Consider the following 14765-nt stretch of genomic DNA (forward strand, 5'->3'; position numbering starts at 1 on the left):
GTTTCCAGGACAAATGAAACTGGCTCTGTGCAGGCAGCAGGTAGTGTTTGTCTTTAACAGACCTGGGGGACCACCTTGTCCGGTGCCTGCCCTGAGGGAATGCTGAGTGATGTCTGAAAACTGCTTTTAGGAGGCCTTTTAACTTGATCAGGGACGAAACTGATCTGATTTCTGGAACAGGCTGTCCAGGGAGGTTGTGGAGATGCTCAAAGCCCATCTGGATGCCTACCTGGGCAAACTGCTCTAGGGAACAAACTGCTCTAGGGAATCTTCTTTGGCAGGGGGGTTGGACCTGATGATATCTGGAGGCCCCTTCCAACCCCTACAATTCTGTGATCCTGTGAAAAACTGTCCAAGCTGTGCTTCACTGCCTCATTGTAAAGTTTTTCACCATACCTTTGCAGAACCTTTCTTACTGCAATTCATACCCACCACTGTGTCATCTAGCCACAGAGGACATAACAGTTTATTGCCCTCCTCTTTAATGCACCTACAAATTAATGTTTTTCTCCCCTCTTTTACTTCATCTTTCAGCCCATTTTTTTCATTTAACAACTCCAACTCTTTCAGTCTTGCATCAAAGGCTATTGATGTCAGTCCTTACATCCATCTTCCTGTTCTTCAGGTTATTTTTGATGATCTCCCTTGAAGTAAGGTGCTCAGAGCTGAACGCAGGATGGCTGCAGGATTATATGATTACAGCTGCAGGATACACTGCCGTTCCAGGTTATGCTATGATTTGCATCGTCTGCTAATTTAGCAACTGTGCTCTCATTTCATCGCTGGAATGTGGTGATAATGTGCAGAACCAGAACTCTACAACACCTCTGTTCAAGGTGTCTTCTGTGCTGTGAGCGGGCCTCTGATGGCTTCTGGTTGTCCAGCTGCCCTGTCAAACCCTTAACTCTCTGGACTGTGCCTGCTTAGTTTGATTTTTGGGCCTTGGTGAGCGGTAGAATCAAATATATCACCGAAGCTAGGGAGGCTCCCAGAACTGCTTGTCCCCTAGCCACCGCAAGCTGTCCTCTCAAGAAGAGAACGAGCTCAGTCGGGTGCAGTTTGCTCTTCCTTAGCCTACAACAGCTGCTGCCACTGTCCAAGATGCAGCTTGGTTTAGGACGAGGAGTTCAGGAGCTACAGCTCTCTGCTTTTTCCTCCGGTCGTCCCCTGCCTTCCAGGAGCTCAGGGGCCCAGCCTCGCGGTTCGGTGAGAGCGGCAGAAGCTCCTCAGAGGTTTCCACCGCAGCGCAACCCAGGCGCGGCGTTGGCTTGGCGAAGTTTCGGGTTTTGCCCCGCGCTCCCCGGTCCGTGCGGCGGGGGCACCGCTCGAGGGCCGGGTCCGGGGCTGCTCCCCGCGGGACCCCGACCCCGTCCCCGCTCGGCCCCGCCGTGGGTGTGGCGGCGGGCGCGGCCCCGGGCCGGGCTTTGCCTCCGGTGCCGGCCTCGCGTCGGGCGCTGCGTGGAGGCCGCGCCGGTGAGTGCGGGGCGGCTCCTCCGGGCCGGGGGCTGCCGGGGCCGGGGGGCGCGGGGGCGGGGGCCGGGGCCTGGGCGTGCGCGGCGGCGGCGGCGGCGGGGAGCGGGGAGCGGGGCGCGGCCGAGCTGCGCCGTGCTGCGGCCCCGCCGCTCCGCAGCCCGGGCCCGGGCCCCCGGCCCCCAGCCCCGCCGGGCGAGGCCCCGGCCGCCGCCGCTCCCCGCCCCGCGCCGCTCCGCCCGGCCGCGCAGGCCGCTCCCCCCCCCCCCCCGCCGCTCCTCCCGCCGGGCCGCCCCGCGCCGCCCCGCGCCGCCCCGCCGGGCGATGAGGAGCTGCTTCTGCCTGCGCCGGGGGAGCCGCGAGCCGCCGCCCGCCGCGCGGGCAACAGTTAAGTGTCCCCGGGGCCTCGGCGCGGCCGGGCCGGGGCTGCGGGACCGGGCCCGGCCCTGCCAGCGCCCGCGGGGCCCGGGGCGGCGCGGCGGGGCCCGGCGGGGCCCGGCCGTCCCCTCCCGTCCCCTCCCGGAGCTCCGCGCGTGGGGCCGGGCCCGCCGCGAAGCCCCCGGGTGCCGCCGGGGCCGGGTGCCCGCCCCCGGGGGTCGCTCCCCGCGCGGGGCCGGCGGGCGCGGGGCGGTGTCGGTGTCGGTGTCCCGAGCTGGGGGCGCCGCCTGCGGCGGGGCCGGGCCGCTGGGGGCTCCCGGGGGCCGCAGCCTCGGCGGCCGGGGGTCTGGCCGAGTCCTGGAGCCGTGGCCTAGCGAACAGCTCGCTGCGGGCGTTGTGCGGCTGGTTACAGAAAATCCCCCCAGTGCTGCCTTTCTCTCGGTCTTTGCTGCAGGTGTTCGTGGCGTGGATGTGCTCGATTGCTCTTTTTCCTCCCTCAGCCCTGCTCGGAGGTTTCTGCTCAGCTGGAGGTGACGAACACGCGCTGTGTGTCTTTGCTGAACGAGCCAGAAAGGGGAGGCTGAGCTGCCCAAGTTTTGTTTGCTCACCTCTTACCCTGCCGGTGCTTAGGAGTTTTCACTGGTTTCTGGAAGGGTTCTCAAAGATCCACAGAGCGTTAGTGTTTGCTCGGCCTTCCCTGAGTTGGGATGCTCGCGGACTGGTCGCTACAGCTCCAGCTGGGTCCTCAGCTGCAATGGGAGAGCTGGGCTTCAGGAGTTCAGCTGGTCACGTTAAAATTTACATTTCTCCATCCTGTTTTTATTTTAAACCCAGTGAGAGCGCGCAAACACAAAGCTTGGTGGAGCCTGTCGTGTCCCGTGGCAGGTTAGCGGTGCGGTTCAGTGTCGTCCCTGTAACTCTCTGCTTTGCCTATTGTATTTTGTCGGTGTACTGGGAAGAAGGCTTCGTTTGAGCTGCTGGAGGTGTGAAGATAAATACAAAATGTTCCAGTTCTGCAGTGCCTGCTTCTCTAAGTGAGTCCCAAGGTTTAAGGCGCTGTGGCTGCCGGGGACTTGTCCGCACAGGTACCAAGACAGAAATAAGCAAACTGAATGTCATTTAAATTTTGCTACCCCGGTAGAAGGTCATCTGCATTTGGAAATCTATTTTGGTTTGAAATAGGACACTCCTCGCAAGTGACTGCCCATCTGCTGTGAAGCAATGCGAGCGCTGGGTTTCGCTCACCCTGTGCTGGGGTTCCTGTTTCCTCTGGGGTCGGTGAGGAGCTGCGGCACTTCCCCAGCTGCGGGGGGAGGCTGGCGGGGGGTGGGGGTCGGTGTGGGGACGGTCCCGGACGTGCCTCCGTTTGGTGAGAGCTGACACCGAGGCCTTGGGGGTCCCAGCTGCATGTCCTGCCGCGGTCTCCTGTTTCTGTTCTGGCTCAAACAGTTGTGCTTCGGCAGCAGAAATAGCAGCCCAGCAGGGGCTGTGTCCTGTTCCCGGGGGTTGGCAGCCCCGGTGGGGGGACCGGGTGTGCGGAGGAGAGCCCCGGGGTAACCTCGGTGCCGTCCGTGCTGTGCTGGCGGTACCCGCCTCCTTCACAAGATGAGGCAGTGATAACCCGAGCACGTGGATGAGTGTTTCGGCAGCGTCTGCTCTGGTTTGATAGGATTATTTCCTGCAGAGTGCAGGAACTTGGGTAGTTGATTTATTTTTTTCAGTTTTGCCTTAGCTTATGGTTTTCTGCTCTGTAGGAAGTCCTCTGCGGTTTAACTTCAGGACTTGGCCTGCTTTGCTGGAGTTTCTATGGCAGATATGTCCCCAGATCTGTTCACCTGCCACTGGCTCCTGGGCTTGCCTCACTTGTTGAAAAGAAACACCAAGAGGGGAGAGCGCTGTACAAACTCAAAATAACACTTTTGTCTCTAAAACTGTGTTCCTTTGTTACGCCTGCGTCCCAGCCAAAGCTCAGTAGTGCATGTGGTCAGGTCACCGTCCTGTAACGCTCTAAATGGACAGTGAAGCCAGTAGAAAAGTGTGCCTAGGATAAACTAATAAAATCAGAGATGAGCTAGCAAGAGTGAGAGAATGCAGAAAGGATGGAAACAGGCGATCCCAGGGCTGTGCTGTCTGCGCCCCCTCTGCTCTCCGCGCCGTGCCTGTTTGCCGTGCGGCTGGGTGGCAGGAGGGCCAGGCAGAAGGCCACTTCCCCTGCCTCGCCTGTGAGGCCTCTGCTCCATGGGCTGAGGGTTTCCCGGCACCGAGACTCGTGGACACCCGGTCAGCTGCTCTGCGCGGAGCCTGCCCGGTGCCCGCTGCCTGCAGGGCGCCTGCTGCTGGGCTTGGAGCAGGAGCGCTGGCTTCGCTGGTGGGCTGGGCTGGTTTTGCTGGCATTTGTTCCAGGAAGGTCAGTTTCTGATATTCCTGCCTGCTGCTCTGGAGAGGGAGTCTGCCTGCGTTCTCGGGCCGCCACGAGGAAGATGAGGCTCTGCTGACCTGCAGCAGTCTGAAGCCCTGCGCAGAGCTTGCCGAGAGCGTGGGTGCTGTTCCCACCGGCCTGGCAGGGCACAGAGCCTGTACCCCTGTACCTGCCTCTCTGCTGGTCCATCTCCCGCCGTGCTGGCCAGCGCAGGGCTTCCCCAGTAGCTGCTGCGAGCCCCATCGTGCAGCTGGGATCAGGCTGCCCAGGAGCCCCACACCTCCTGCCCCCTGTGCCACAGCCGGCTCGAGACTGCCAGAGGTGTTCAGAGCGAAGCTGGCAGCGCTGCAGCCGAAAGCTCTGCATCCTCGTGCCTCGTCCTGCAGGCATCCTGCTCTGCCCTGCATGTGGGACCGGTGCTGGTGGGATGCGTGCAGCGGTGCGGGGCAGGCACGGCCTCTCCCTGCAGGCTTCGTGTGAGCAGTCCCGGCGGGGCTGGCGTTACGTCCTGTCCCGGGGCTCGTGCCCGGCATCCCCTCGGTGCTGGGAGCTGGATGTGGCCCTGCAGCTGAGAACCTCCAGGGAGCATGCTCCCAGCTGAGGGGAGGAATGCTCTTGTGATTGTTGTGGGCTGTTCCCAGCACAACCATGCGGCAGGAGGAGCAGCAGAGGCCCTCAGAGAGCTCAGGAGCAGAGCTGAGCGTGGGATGTGACGGGCTGTTCCCTGGTCAGCTGCTCTGAGTTCCCAGCCACCACGGTGCTAGGCAGGCGTGTGGGTCAAACTTATGTTGTTTAAAGAGAACTTCGTTAAAATAACAAGCTGTCTGATAGGAGTATTTATAGAATCCGTCTCCTCGATTTAATTTGTTCTTTCACTGTTTGGTTTTTCTATTATTTTTAAGTTCAAAGGCATGCTAGAAAAGAAACCAAACTTGCAGCAAGCACCCTGAGGGGGATGTGAGATGTAGCTGCTGTTGGTGTGATTGCCCAGCCGGAAACTCCTCTTTGACCCGTGTAGAGCTCAGAATAACGTTGGTCTGGGTGCACAGACCGGTTGCTGCCGCTCCGTGTCTGTTCCAGAGGCATCCTTGGTACCACCCAGGGACCCTCGGTGGCCGAACCCGCGCTGCCGTGCCCGCTGCCCATCCCGCACCCCGGCAGGAAGCCCCACGCCTCCGTGCGCGGCCTCCGCTGTTTCCGCCGTGCAGGGGCTTTGTGTGAGCCCTGACAAAGTGCGGATTGATGCGGCTTCCTCTCCCCTCCCCCTGCCGTGCCGTGCGTCCGGCCCGCGAGAGGCCCTGCGACAGAGGTGCCTTTCTTCCCTGGGCCGAGGGCAGCTCCGGGCTGGGCCGGGCGGGGTGGCCGAGCCCTCCCCGTCCTCAGCGCCCCGCGCAGCCCCCCAGCCCTGAGGCGTGTTGCGTGCCGTTCCGTGGCGCACTGGGGACTGCCATCGCTTACCTGAACCGCGGCTCTGAGCGGTCCAACAGAAGCCGCTGTCGGCACCCGTCACCCCCCAGCTCCTGCTGTGTAACAGCAAGTCACCAAATTGTCGTGAGCGACGTGGGAAGACGTGCATTCGTATGAAGAACACATTGCAAGTTCTTTATTACAGTCACGTTAAGTTTGCCGAGTTCTGCTCGGTTTAGGCAGTTTCTGCATTATTTGCGAGGTTTTTTGAGGAGCTCATGGGCACAGTGCGGACGTGCAGCAGGGCTGGCTTTGTCTGAGCAGCACCCAGTGGCTTTGTTAGCTGCACAGCCCTTTGTTCTCTGCTGGCCCTGACAACGCGAAGGCTGCGGTGAGGGGACGGGGGTGAGCAGGTAGGGGTCAGGGTGCCCTTCTAGTTGTGCTTTGGAAGCTTAAATCGTGTGGGTAAGAGTGGGCCTGCTTCAGCTGGCTGCCTGCGTGCTGGATGCTTACCAGGCGCTGAAGCAAAGCTCTGTCCTCGATTTGGGTCGTTGGCAGTGGCATTTCCGTCATTTCGAGCACTTGTTTCCTTTGTTTTGGTCACTTCAGGCAGTCTGCTTGTTTGTGTGCCATTGTTATTTATACAGGGCCCAGACTTGCTCTTTTCTTGTCGCCTGCAGCACGATGTTTGTTCAGACTGGGCATTGTGAAGTGTAAAACCCAGGTCCTACTGGCACCAGCACTCACCTCTGCCTTTTCTAGGAGCAGTAAGTAACTGGCCATCTCCGTGGCCTCGAAGCGCTGGGTTTCATTGCTCTTAAGAGGGAACTGGATGAGGTAGCTGTGGTTCTCAGCTTGTCTGGCTGCTCGCGGCGGTGTGCCTCCACACACGGTGCTGCCCTTCTGTCTGCAGGTGCATGGGGGCAGTGTCCTGGGGCAGTCCTTCCCGAGAGCCTGAGAGGTCTGGCTCTGGCTGCCGGCCTCTGCAGGAGACCACTTGCTGAGGCAGTGGCACCTTTCCTCCTCCTCCTCCTCAGTGAGCTATTTTGGCAGCTCTCTTGTCCTCTCCCCCTGCTTCCAGTAGCAGCATCTCTCCACATGGGTTGGTTTCACCCGCTTCTCTCCCTCTTTGCGGCTCTTTCCCCTGAAGCATTCAGTGCTCTTCTCCCTTGTTCCTGGAGGATGCTCAGGCCTCTGTCTGCTTTGCATCAGACCGTCCTGTGTTGCTTCGTGTGCTCCCCTGGCGCTCCGCTCCCTGCAGCAAGCAGAGATTTGCATATAGTGCCAGATACATCTGTGCTGCTACGTGAAGGCGGTCGCATTCAGGAGGGTGCGGTGAGACTGCTGCCTCGCCGGGGAGCCCTCGCTGTGCCCGATGCCTGTGTTGGATGGGGAACCTCGTAACGAAGCCATTACCAGCAGTTTTCTTGCTGCTTAAAATGGCAGAGCTGCTTCAACCAGCCTGACTGGGGGATGAAATTTGCTCTTTATGTGGGGGGGAAGGGATGAACTTGGGTTTTCCCATCACTGGTAAATGGAGACCAGCCCATGCTAAATGTCCTGGAAACAGTGAAGTTAATCTCAGAAGAGGCTGCTGGCCCAAATTCCAGACCTGTTGGGCATTGCACAAACATACCTTCTTATCAAAAGCAAATGAAGGTGCAGAAGGTGTGTCTGGCCTAATCCTGTGTTTAACTTGGCAGTCTGTGGTGTTTCAGCACAAGCACTGTGGCATGCACGCACGCAGGCTCTCGGTGCTCTCTGTGCCGCTGCGGTGCGCTGCCCAGCAGCCCTTTAATGCTGTGCCTTTCTTCCAGGATCAGTCCATGATGCCTGAAGTGCGAGACCTCTCCGATGCGTTGCCTGACCTGCCGATGGATCCCATCACGGGCGTCAGTGTGGTTGCATCCCGGAACCGCGCACCGACAGGTTATGATGTAGTAAGTAGAGCTGTTTCAGCTGCTGTCGCTACTGCTTTGGTCCTGCATTAATGAGGCTTTGCTGGGAGCAGCATCTCTTCCACAGAGGGCTTGCCATCAGACGGGTTTGAAGAAGTAATTTGGTAACCAGCTGCCCACCTCTCAGCCCAAGGTACTTAGCAGTGCATTTGCTCAGTGGAGGTTTGTGGGTGCAGTCATGCCACTTCATCTGTGCTCCAAGAGGAGCATAATTACCTGGAGGAGAGGTTTGCAGAAACAGCTGGCCACCGTGGCAAGTAAATTTACTGATCCTAGTAACATCCATCCTGAAGGATTCCTAAGTATCGCGCAAATTACATCTCTGAATAAATGGATCCCACATCAGCTGTTTAATCCCACACATCAGCACTGCACGATAATGATGAGAAGCTCCAGATTGGGAAGCAAATAGCTTCACAACCAGCTGAAATTGCAAGGGCAATTTTGATGGACAGAATGCAAACCTCTAAATTAAGCGTTGGCAGGAGGCTGGGCAGCAGGAGAAGGCAGCTGGATACAGTAGAGATGAACATGGGAATGGGTGGATGGAGGACACAGCGTAACGACTGCTTGTTCCCTGGACTGGTTGCTGTATAGCCACCAACATGATTGGTTTTTTGCCTATAAAGTGAGCGTCCCAAACAGTGAAACATCATGAAATGCTGACCTTGCAGAGTACTGCTTGGGAAGATGTGGTCCCTTTTTGTGTATCCTCCAGCTGCTCTATGTCACACCTTGGGTTTTCAGTGTCACACAGCTTGTGGAGCTGAGCGTGGAAACCCATGGACTGCGGCTTTGCTCACACATTTACAGCTCTGGGTCACGTACAATCGCTGGATCATTGTGCAGGATGCCCTGATCTGGATCACTGTGCAGGATGCCCTGTATGGTGTGAGAAGGAAGAAAAGGGATCAGGCTGAAATAAGGGGCGGTGTGTCCGTGTGTGTGTGTGTGTGAGAAAAGGCTCCTGAGAGACCTGGAGGGGTTTTTGCATTTACTGCATTTTTCTGAGTGCTGATTACCTGTGTGAGCCAGGCTGTGTAATTAGCTGCTTGCCCTGATAAAGGAGCATGGGACAATGTGAGAGTTGTGATAACAGAATTGCATTCTGCCTAAATGGCTGGGCAGAGAGCTGCTCACCCCAGATAGCCTGTCTGAGGTTTAATAGGGAACTTTAGCACTAGCACAGTTTAAACTAAACAAGATAAAAGATTCTTCCTGTGGCTTAATCCAATTACAGCGGTGTTGTAATAATGCTTGTGAATGTGGGTTGCTCTCTCCTAGGGGGCACAGAGCGGAGGCTGCCTTTTCTCTGATTTTTCTGTTTTGCTTTGCGTTTACAAGGAGCTCTTTTGACCTGGGGCCAGTGGTCCCTGCTGTCGCCAGCGGTGGTGTTTGCTGGCTGCAGTTTCTTTACCTGATGCGTGGCTTCCACACGTTTCCTCCTTCAGCCGTGCGTGTGGCGAAGCCGCAGCGTGGCTCTGTGCCTGGGGCTGTGCTGGGCCCCCAGGAACTGCCTTCGGTGTCCTTCCACTGCACAGCGCCTGCTGTGGTGTGGCTGCACCAGGGGTCACAACACGTCCTGGTGCCCAGCCCCTGGGGCGGGTGAACGCGGGGCTGTGCCCCTCTTGCCTGGATGTCTGGGCAGGGGCTCCTCTGCACAAGTCAGCCGCACGTGGGGTGTGGGGGCACCACCTCCCCACGACCTCTCTGGAACCCGGCCTGGAGTATCTCAGGGCACAAAACCAAGCATGCAGAAGCGCTCTTCTGAATGCGGAGGGCGAAGGCTGTAGCAGGTTCAGAGACGTGGGCATCGTGTGGACCGGAGCAGTACCAGGCTCAAGGTTTCTCCAGATCTTTTAATTGCTGAAGCACCAAGGACCAGATTTTGCCAACACGCATGGAATGTGTCTGAATGTAGATTCCTGAAAATCTGCCCAAACTGGCAGGACTGAGCCCAGAGGTGGGGAGGAAAGGGAGGAGAGGTGGGCGGAGGGCTGGGGACAGGAGGGAGGTGTGGTTCCCGCGCTGCAGGCTCGCGGCCAGCTCGGCGCTGCGGGTTGCTCTGGGGCTGCGGTGCCGGGGCAGGGGTGGGGGCAGCCCCTGCCGGGGGGCAGGCAGTTCAGCGAGCCTGCTTGCCAGAAGAGCTGGCCCAGGGCTGCCAGTAGCAGCATGCCGGTGCAGGGCGCTGCGCGGCTGGAGGAGCCGGCTGGGAGACGCCTTCTGTACCGCGTGCCGCTCCTCTGTGTCCAGCTGGTTGTGGCGTGCACTTGAGGAACGTCTTCAGCTCTGAGAACGACCTTCCCTTGTGCTTGGCAAGGCGCCGTGCCAGGCGGGCAGGCACCTGGCTGTTCAGCTCCACATTCCCTTTCCCTCTGCAGCCCATCTCTGCCCCCTCTGCTCTCGTTCTCTGTCCGTACCCCTCCTGGTCCTCTGGGCCCAGACAGCTCCTGACAGCAGGGCATGGGCTGTGACCTGGAAGAGCTTGTGCCTACGCTTCACACGTCTGCAGTGTGTGAATGCTGGGATTCCTGCCTGCTTTTGGTGGTCGTTGCAGACAAGGGGGTGGGAAGAAGTTTGGAGCAGCCACACTGGAGCCAGCCCAGATCTGGGAGTACCACCCCCGCTGCTCCCTCGGTAAGGCCAGGGTGTTGGGCACCATCTCCACCATCCTGCACGTTCCTCACACCTTACCGAAGCAGGGAAGACGTGGGCTGGGGTTGCTCAGCACCCGTCCTGCTGGGACAGGCCTGCTGCAGTCTCTCCACATCCTTCCCCTCTCGCGTTACCCCACCGTGGGCACGTTTCCCTCATGCAGCTTGGGCACAGTTCTGCTTCCAGGGGTGGTGGGGATCCTCCTTGCCTGCAGGAGCCTAGCAGATGATGTAAGACATTTCCTGTTTATATTACTCTGTTTTCTTTCCCTGTGAGTTTTCTGACAAGTTAATGCATGCTTACATTCTCCAGGCTTGGAAAGAGGCTTCAGCAGGATGGTGCGGAGCCACAGCGTTCAGATTAATCGCTGGGGATAGCGCCTGCAAGTGTTGCGTTTCAGCAGCAGCAGGCATGGCTTTGCCTGGCGTGCCCGTGGGAGCTGGTGAGGTCTCAGCCCTGGCTGCTTTCTGTTTTGCTGCCTGCATTGCCCCAAGCACCCTGCGGGAGGAGCGGCTCGGGGTGCGCTGCACGGCGCTGGTGGTGGGCAGCGGGTTGGCTGGGCAGGGAGGTGCCGGAGGAGCTCGGGCTCAGGCCCCAGCTCTGCAGGGATGCCCTCCCGGGGGGACGCCGGAGCAGGGCTGCAGGGAGGGAGCCCCAGCACCTTCCCAAAGAGGAGTGCTGTGCGCGGTGACTGGCTGGGAAGCTAACTTCAACCGCTTTGAGATTTGAGGCGTTAGAATTGCAGGGTAGTTGCCTATAAGGGTTTGTGATGTGGTTTTTATTTTTTTTCTGTTATTGCTTTTTGAGGATTTTTTCAGTGCTGAGTCAGGGCATAACACTGCCAGGCTCTCTCCTCTGGGAAGGCAGAGGTGCCAGCTTGTGCACGCCCGTGCTGGAGCCTTCCTGCCGTTCAGCTGTGGGTCGGGGGAAGGCAGCAGATGCACCCTCTTGTGCCGCGAGAGCAGGGGCTGTGCCCTGTGCCGATGGGTCTGCTCCAGAGCTCTGCTGTGTGTGCAGGGCAAAGCCTTCATAAGAGGAAGGGAAATTGAGGTATGAAAGCGGCGTACCCGAGTTTTTCATCTTCCCAAGGGAGCGAAATGCAGGTGCTCTGGTGCAGCAGCCCCAGTCGGGCGGTAGGGTGACTGGCACAAGGGCTTGGAGTTGCCTCTCTGCTGTAACTGTTGTAGTGTCACCACTCCTTTGAAGTGACTTTTTAATCCAGTTTAAATCGTGTGAAATCACAAGGAAAGGCTTAAAGATTTTTGTGGGAGTATTTCTTGTTCTGGCCTTCGTCAGGAGAAGTGGCTGTGGCTCCTGGTCAGCCCCGGGGCCATCGCTCTGCAGACGGCCGTGGGCTTTGTTGGGATGGAGCCCTCCTTGCTGTGTGCCCCTGCACCTGTGGCGGTAACGCATGCCTCCATGTGCTGACTGTTCCTAACTATTGTTTGGAGACTGCAGCCAAGTTGCTGTTTCCTCATTAGAACAGCTTTTGTCAGAGCATCTTTAATCAATGGACTCCCAAGCGGCAGCACTTTTAGAACTTTTTTTATACCTCCTCTTGGAAGTTCTTTACACTGCACCTTGTGAAGAAATAATGAGATGCTGTGAGAGTTCAGGCTGCTGTTAATTAGAAGAGGTCTGAAGAAGTAGTCCTGCACATATATTAACTTTATCTTGGCTCACATGTCTCCTCTCTCCCTCTGTCTCTTCTTTCCAGGTTGCACAAACAGCAGATGGCTTGGATGCTGACCTCTGGAAAGATGGCTTATTTAAATCCAAGGTCACGCGATACCTGTGCTTCACAAGATCATTTTCAAAAGAAAATGTAAGTCCGTTTGCTGAGTGTCTGCATGATTTGTATCTGTGCCTGCTATGTTCTTACCCACAAGATGATTCATTTTATTGAGCCAGTTATAATTCAAGCAGGCATTTAACTGTGTTTTGGTGACTAAAGAGGCAAACTGCAATGGCCAGATATTTGTGTTTTGTTTATGTTCTTCATGGAAGGAAACCACTGGTGAAATCTGTAACAAAACCAGCAGAAGAGTGAGTGTTTACATTTCAGCACCCCCCTTACACTAGCAATGGGTGCTGCATGTTCCAAATCCTGTTAGATTTCTAGCTCTAATTACGCAGAGAAATAAATGCTGCAGATAATGTTGACAAAGGAAATGTTAGTTTCTGAGTCCAGGGGAATCACACCTGTCTTCTTGCAGGATTACATTTTTCCTTATTTTTTGTGTTCATTCTTGAAAATTTGTCTACGTTGTGCTTACACCACCCTATATTTGCAGTCTTCTAGTATGGCTATTAAACAACTGCCAGTGATCAGAAATGAGCTTATGTCTGCCCACATCTCCTGTGGAAGGGGGGAGACCATGTGCAGTGAGAGCCTGACGCCTTCTGCTGTGTTCATTTAATTTTTCAGTTGAGGGTAGTGTGAAAACTTCCTCTTTTCTGGAGGAGCTATTTAATTCTACAATGAATGCACTCCATCTAGTGGGTATTTCTGCTTTTCTTGGTATTCTGGATATTCACAGTGACGCAATTGTCAAGGGTATGGCGGTACCATTTCGTGCTTTTACCAACAATGGGAACGGAAAAGCGGCCGTGACTTTGGAGGCTGATCGCAGATCTTGCCAGGAAAAACAAGGGCCTGCCTATTTCCAGCATTTGCCCTTTATTCCTTCCACTTTCTCCAGATTAAAATGAAGCTCCAGAGCCACGGGAAATACTGCTTCCTCGGGTGGATGGACAGTACCTGGTTTTTTAGCCTTTAGTACCTGCAGCAGCAGGAATAATAGCACCAGAATAGGTAGGAAGGGTACTAAACAGAAAGATTTGTGATCATTTGGGTATTAAGTTTATCTGCGGCTACCTTAAATGCAAGGTTGTCAGAAATAATTATGGGATAGTAGCAACTACTGGCTACTGGAGACAGCGTAAATCCCCCCAGTCAGTGCCTGTTGGGCTTTGGCATGAATCATCTGCTCAGCATGGCACGGGAATATGTTCTTCGTATTTATGAGAAGTGAATTAAAGGGGGGGGGATCGAGGGGGGGGTCTCAGCTGCACAGCAGACGCATGTGCGAGGAGCGGTGCAAGCGGCCGTGCCCCACGCAGGGGCTGTCTCACAGCCTGTGCCGGGTGGGTGCTGCTGGGCTCCGGGCAGCAGCCGCGGGCTGAGCTGTGGGGGGACCACGGGTGGCAGGGAGCTCCCTCTCTTCGGGCGGTGGGTTTCCTGAGGTTTGTCAGCCTGCTCACACCCATGAGTGGGTTCTGTCCTGAGGACACTCCTCTATCCAAACTCAGCAGAAGGTGCAGCTCACGCTGCTCAAGGCTGTAGGTTTTGTGTGTGCTTGGGGCCTGTCTGTGAGGCAGAGATGCGGGGTAGATGGTGCAGCGAGCCTGCCAGCCCCCCAGGAGCACGCAGCTGACCAGCACTCCTGGTCGCCCGCCTGCAGGAAGCTTGGAAATGCAGGTTGTGTGGCCTGGGAGGAGGGGGGGCAGATGAGCGGCTTTTTTTTTCCTGGTGCAGAGCAGCCCAGCAGAGCTTTCCATCTCCTCGGTCTGCCCCAGCCATGCAGGGCTGCGATGGGCTGCGCCCAGCCTGGGGCCCCCAGGTAGCAGAGCACTGGCTCACCTGGACCTGCAGGTGTTGCTGCTCTTTGGGCTGCAGGCTTTACGCATGGGGTGTTTGTGTTGGTTTGTTTTTTTTTTCTTGTTTTTGTTTTTTTTTTTTACAGAACGGTGGGAACGACTCAGCTAGAAGAACATGTTAGCAGAGTGAATGCAGCATGGTTACCTGGTTTACAATGGGGACAGCCTGCAGTGCCCCATTATCAGAACAATTGTTCTCAACAGCTTAAAATATTTGGCAATTTATAAGGATGTTTTGGGTATTTAAATGTCACATCTAGGAGACCTGGAATGGTGCATCTCACAGACAGAGGGATGGAGGCAGCCGGGGGCTGCCCAGCCTCGGTTGCTTGGTGTGAGCTGGGGACACAAGCCATGTGTGTGCTGGTTGTCAGGGCTGCAGGCCTGGGGGCAAGGAGCTGACTGTGAAACGCAGAACCTCAAAGTCAACTCCAGCCTGATCTCCCCTTAGTTCAAAGGCTACAAATTCAAATGTGTTTTCAAATAGCTCAGAATAATAACCAGAGAGTAGAGATACGCATGAAATAGTTTGTCTGCCAGACAAAAAATACCTATCAGGGAGGTACCTGGAAACAAGTAACAGTAAAACACACTGGCAAGTGTGATGGCTTAGGGTGAAATCTTAATTTTTCTGTGTTGCATTTCTGTTTGTAAAGGCTGTGTAGTATCTGAAGTGTAGGGCTTTTTCTTCAACACGTGAATGCAGATTACTGGGAGCAATGTTGGATTTAACGAGAACTGCAAAGAAAATCTGGTCTCTAAACAATCGTGGAGGCTGTCGTTCTGAATTGTATTTTTAGCTCTTCAAGCCTTGATTA

General features: G+C 56.4%; 1 protein-coding gene across 3 annotated transcripts in view; it reads left to right on the plus strand.

Annotated features, from left to right (window-relative positions):
- Positions 1-1439: 1439 nt before the first annotated feature.
- Positions 1440-14765, plus strand: part of MVB12B (multivesicular body subunit 12B) — a 63613-nt gene continuing 50287 nt past the window's right edge. The window contains exons 1-4 of one of the 3 annotated variants that reach the window (XM_082775826.1): positions 1806-1857; positions 6355-6441; positions 7492-7614; positions 12005-12112. In XM_082775826.1, coding sequence (XP_082631952.1) covers positions 7501-7614; positions 12005-12112 — 222 coding nt within the window. In that variant the 5' untranslated portion in view covers positions 1806-1857; positions 6355-6441; positions 7492-7500. Of the gene's footprint in view, positions 1474-1623; positions 1858-6354; positions 6442-7491; positions 7615-12004; positions 12113-14765 lie in introns of those variants that run through there. The other 2 variants (XM_082775827.1, XM_082775825.1) reach the window with 2 other exon arrangements.

The sequence above is a fragment of the Aythya marila genome (genome assembly GCF_965140915.1).
Source record: "Aythya marila genome assembly, chromosome: 19".
Classification (NCBI taxonomy): Eukaryota; Metazoa; Chordata; class Aves; order Anseriformes; family Anatidae; genus Aythya; species Aythya marila.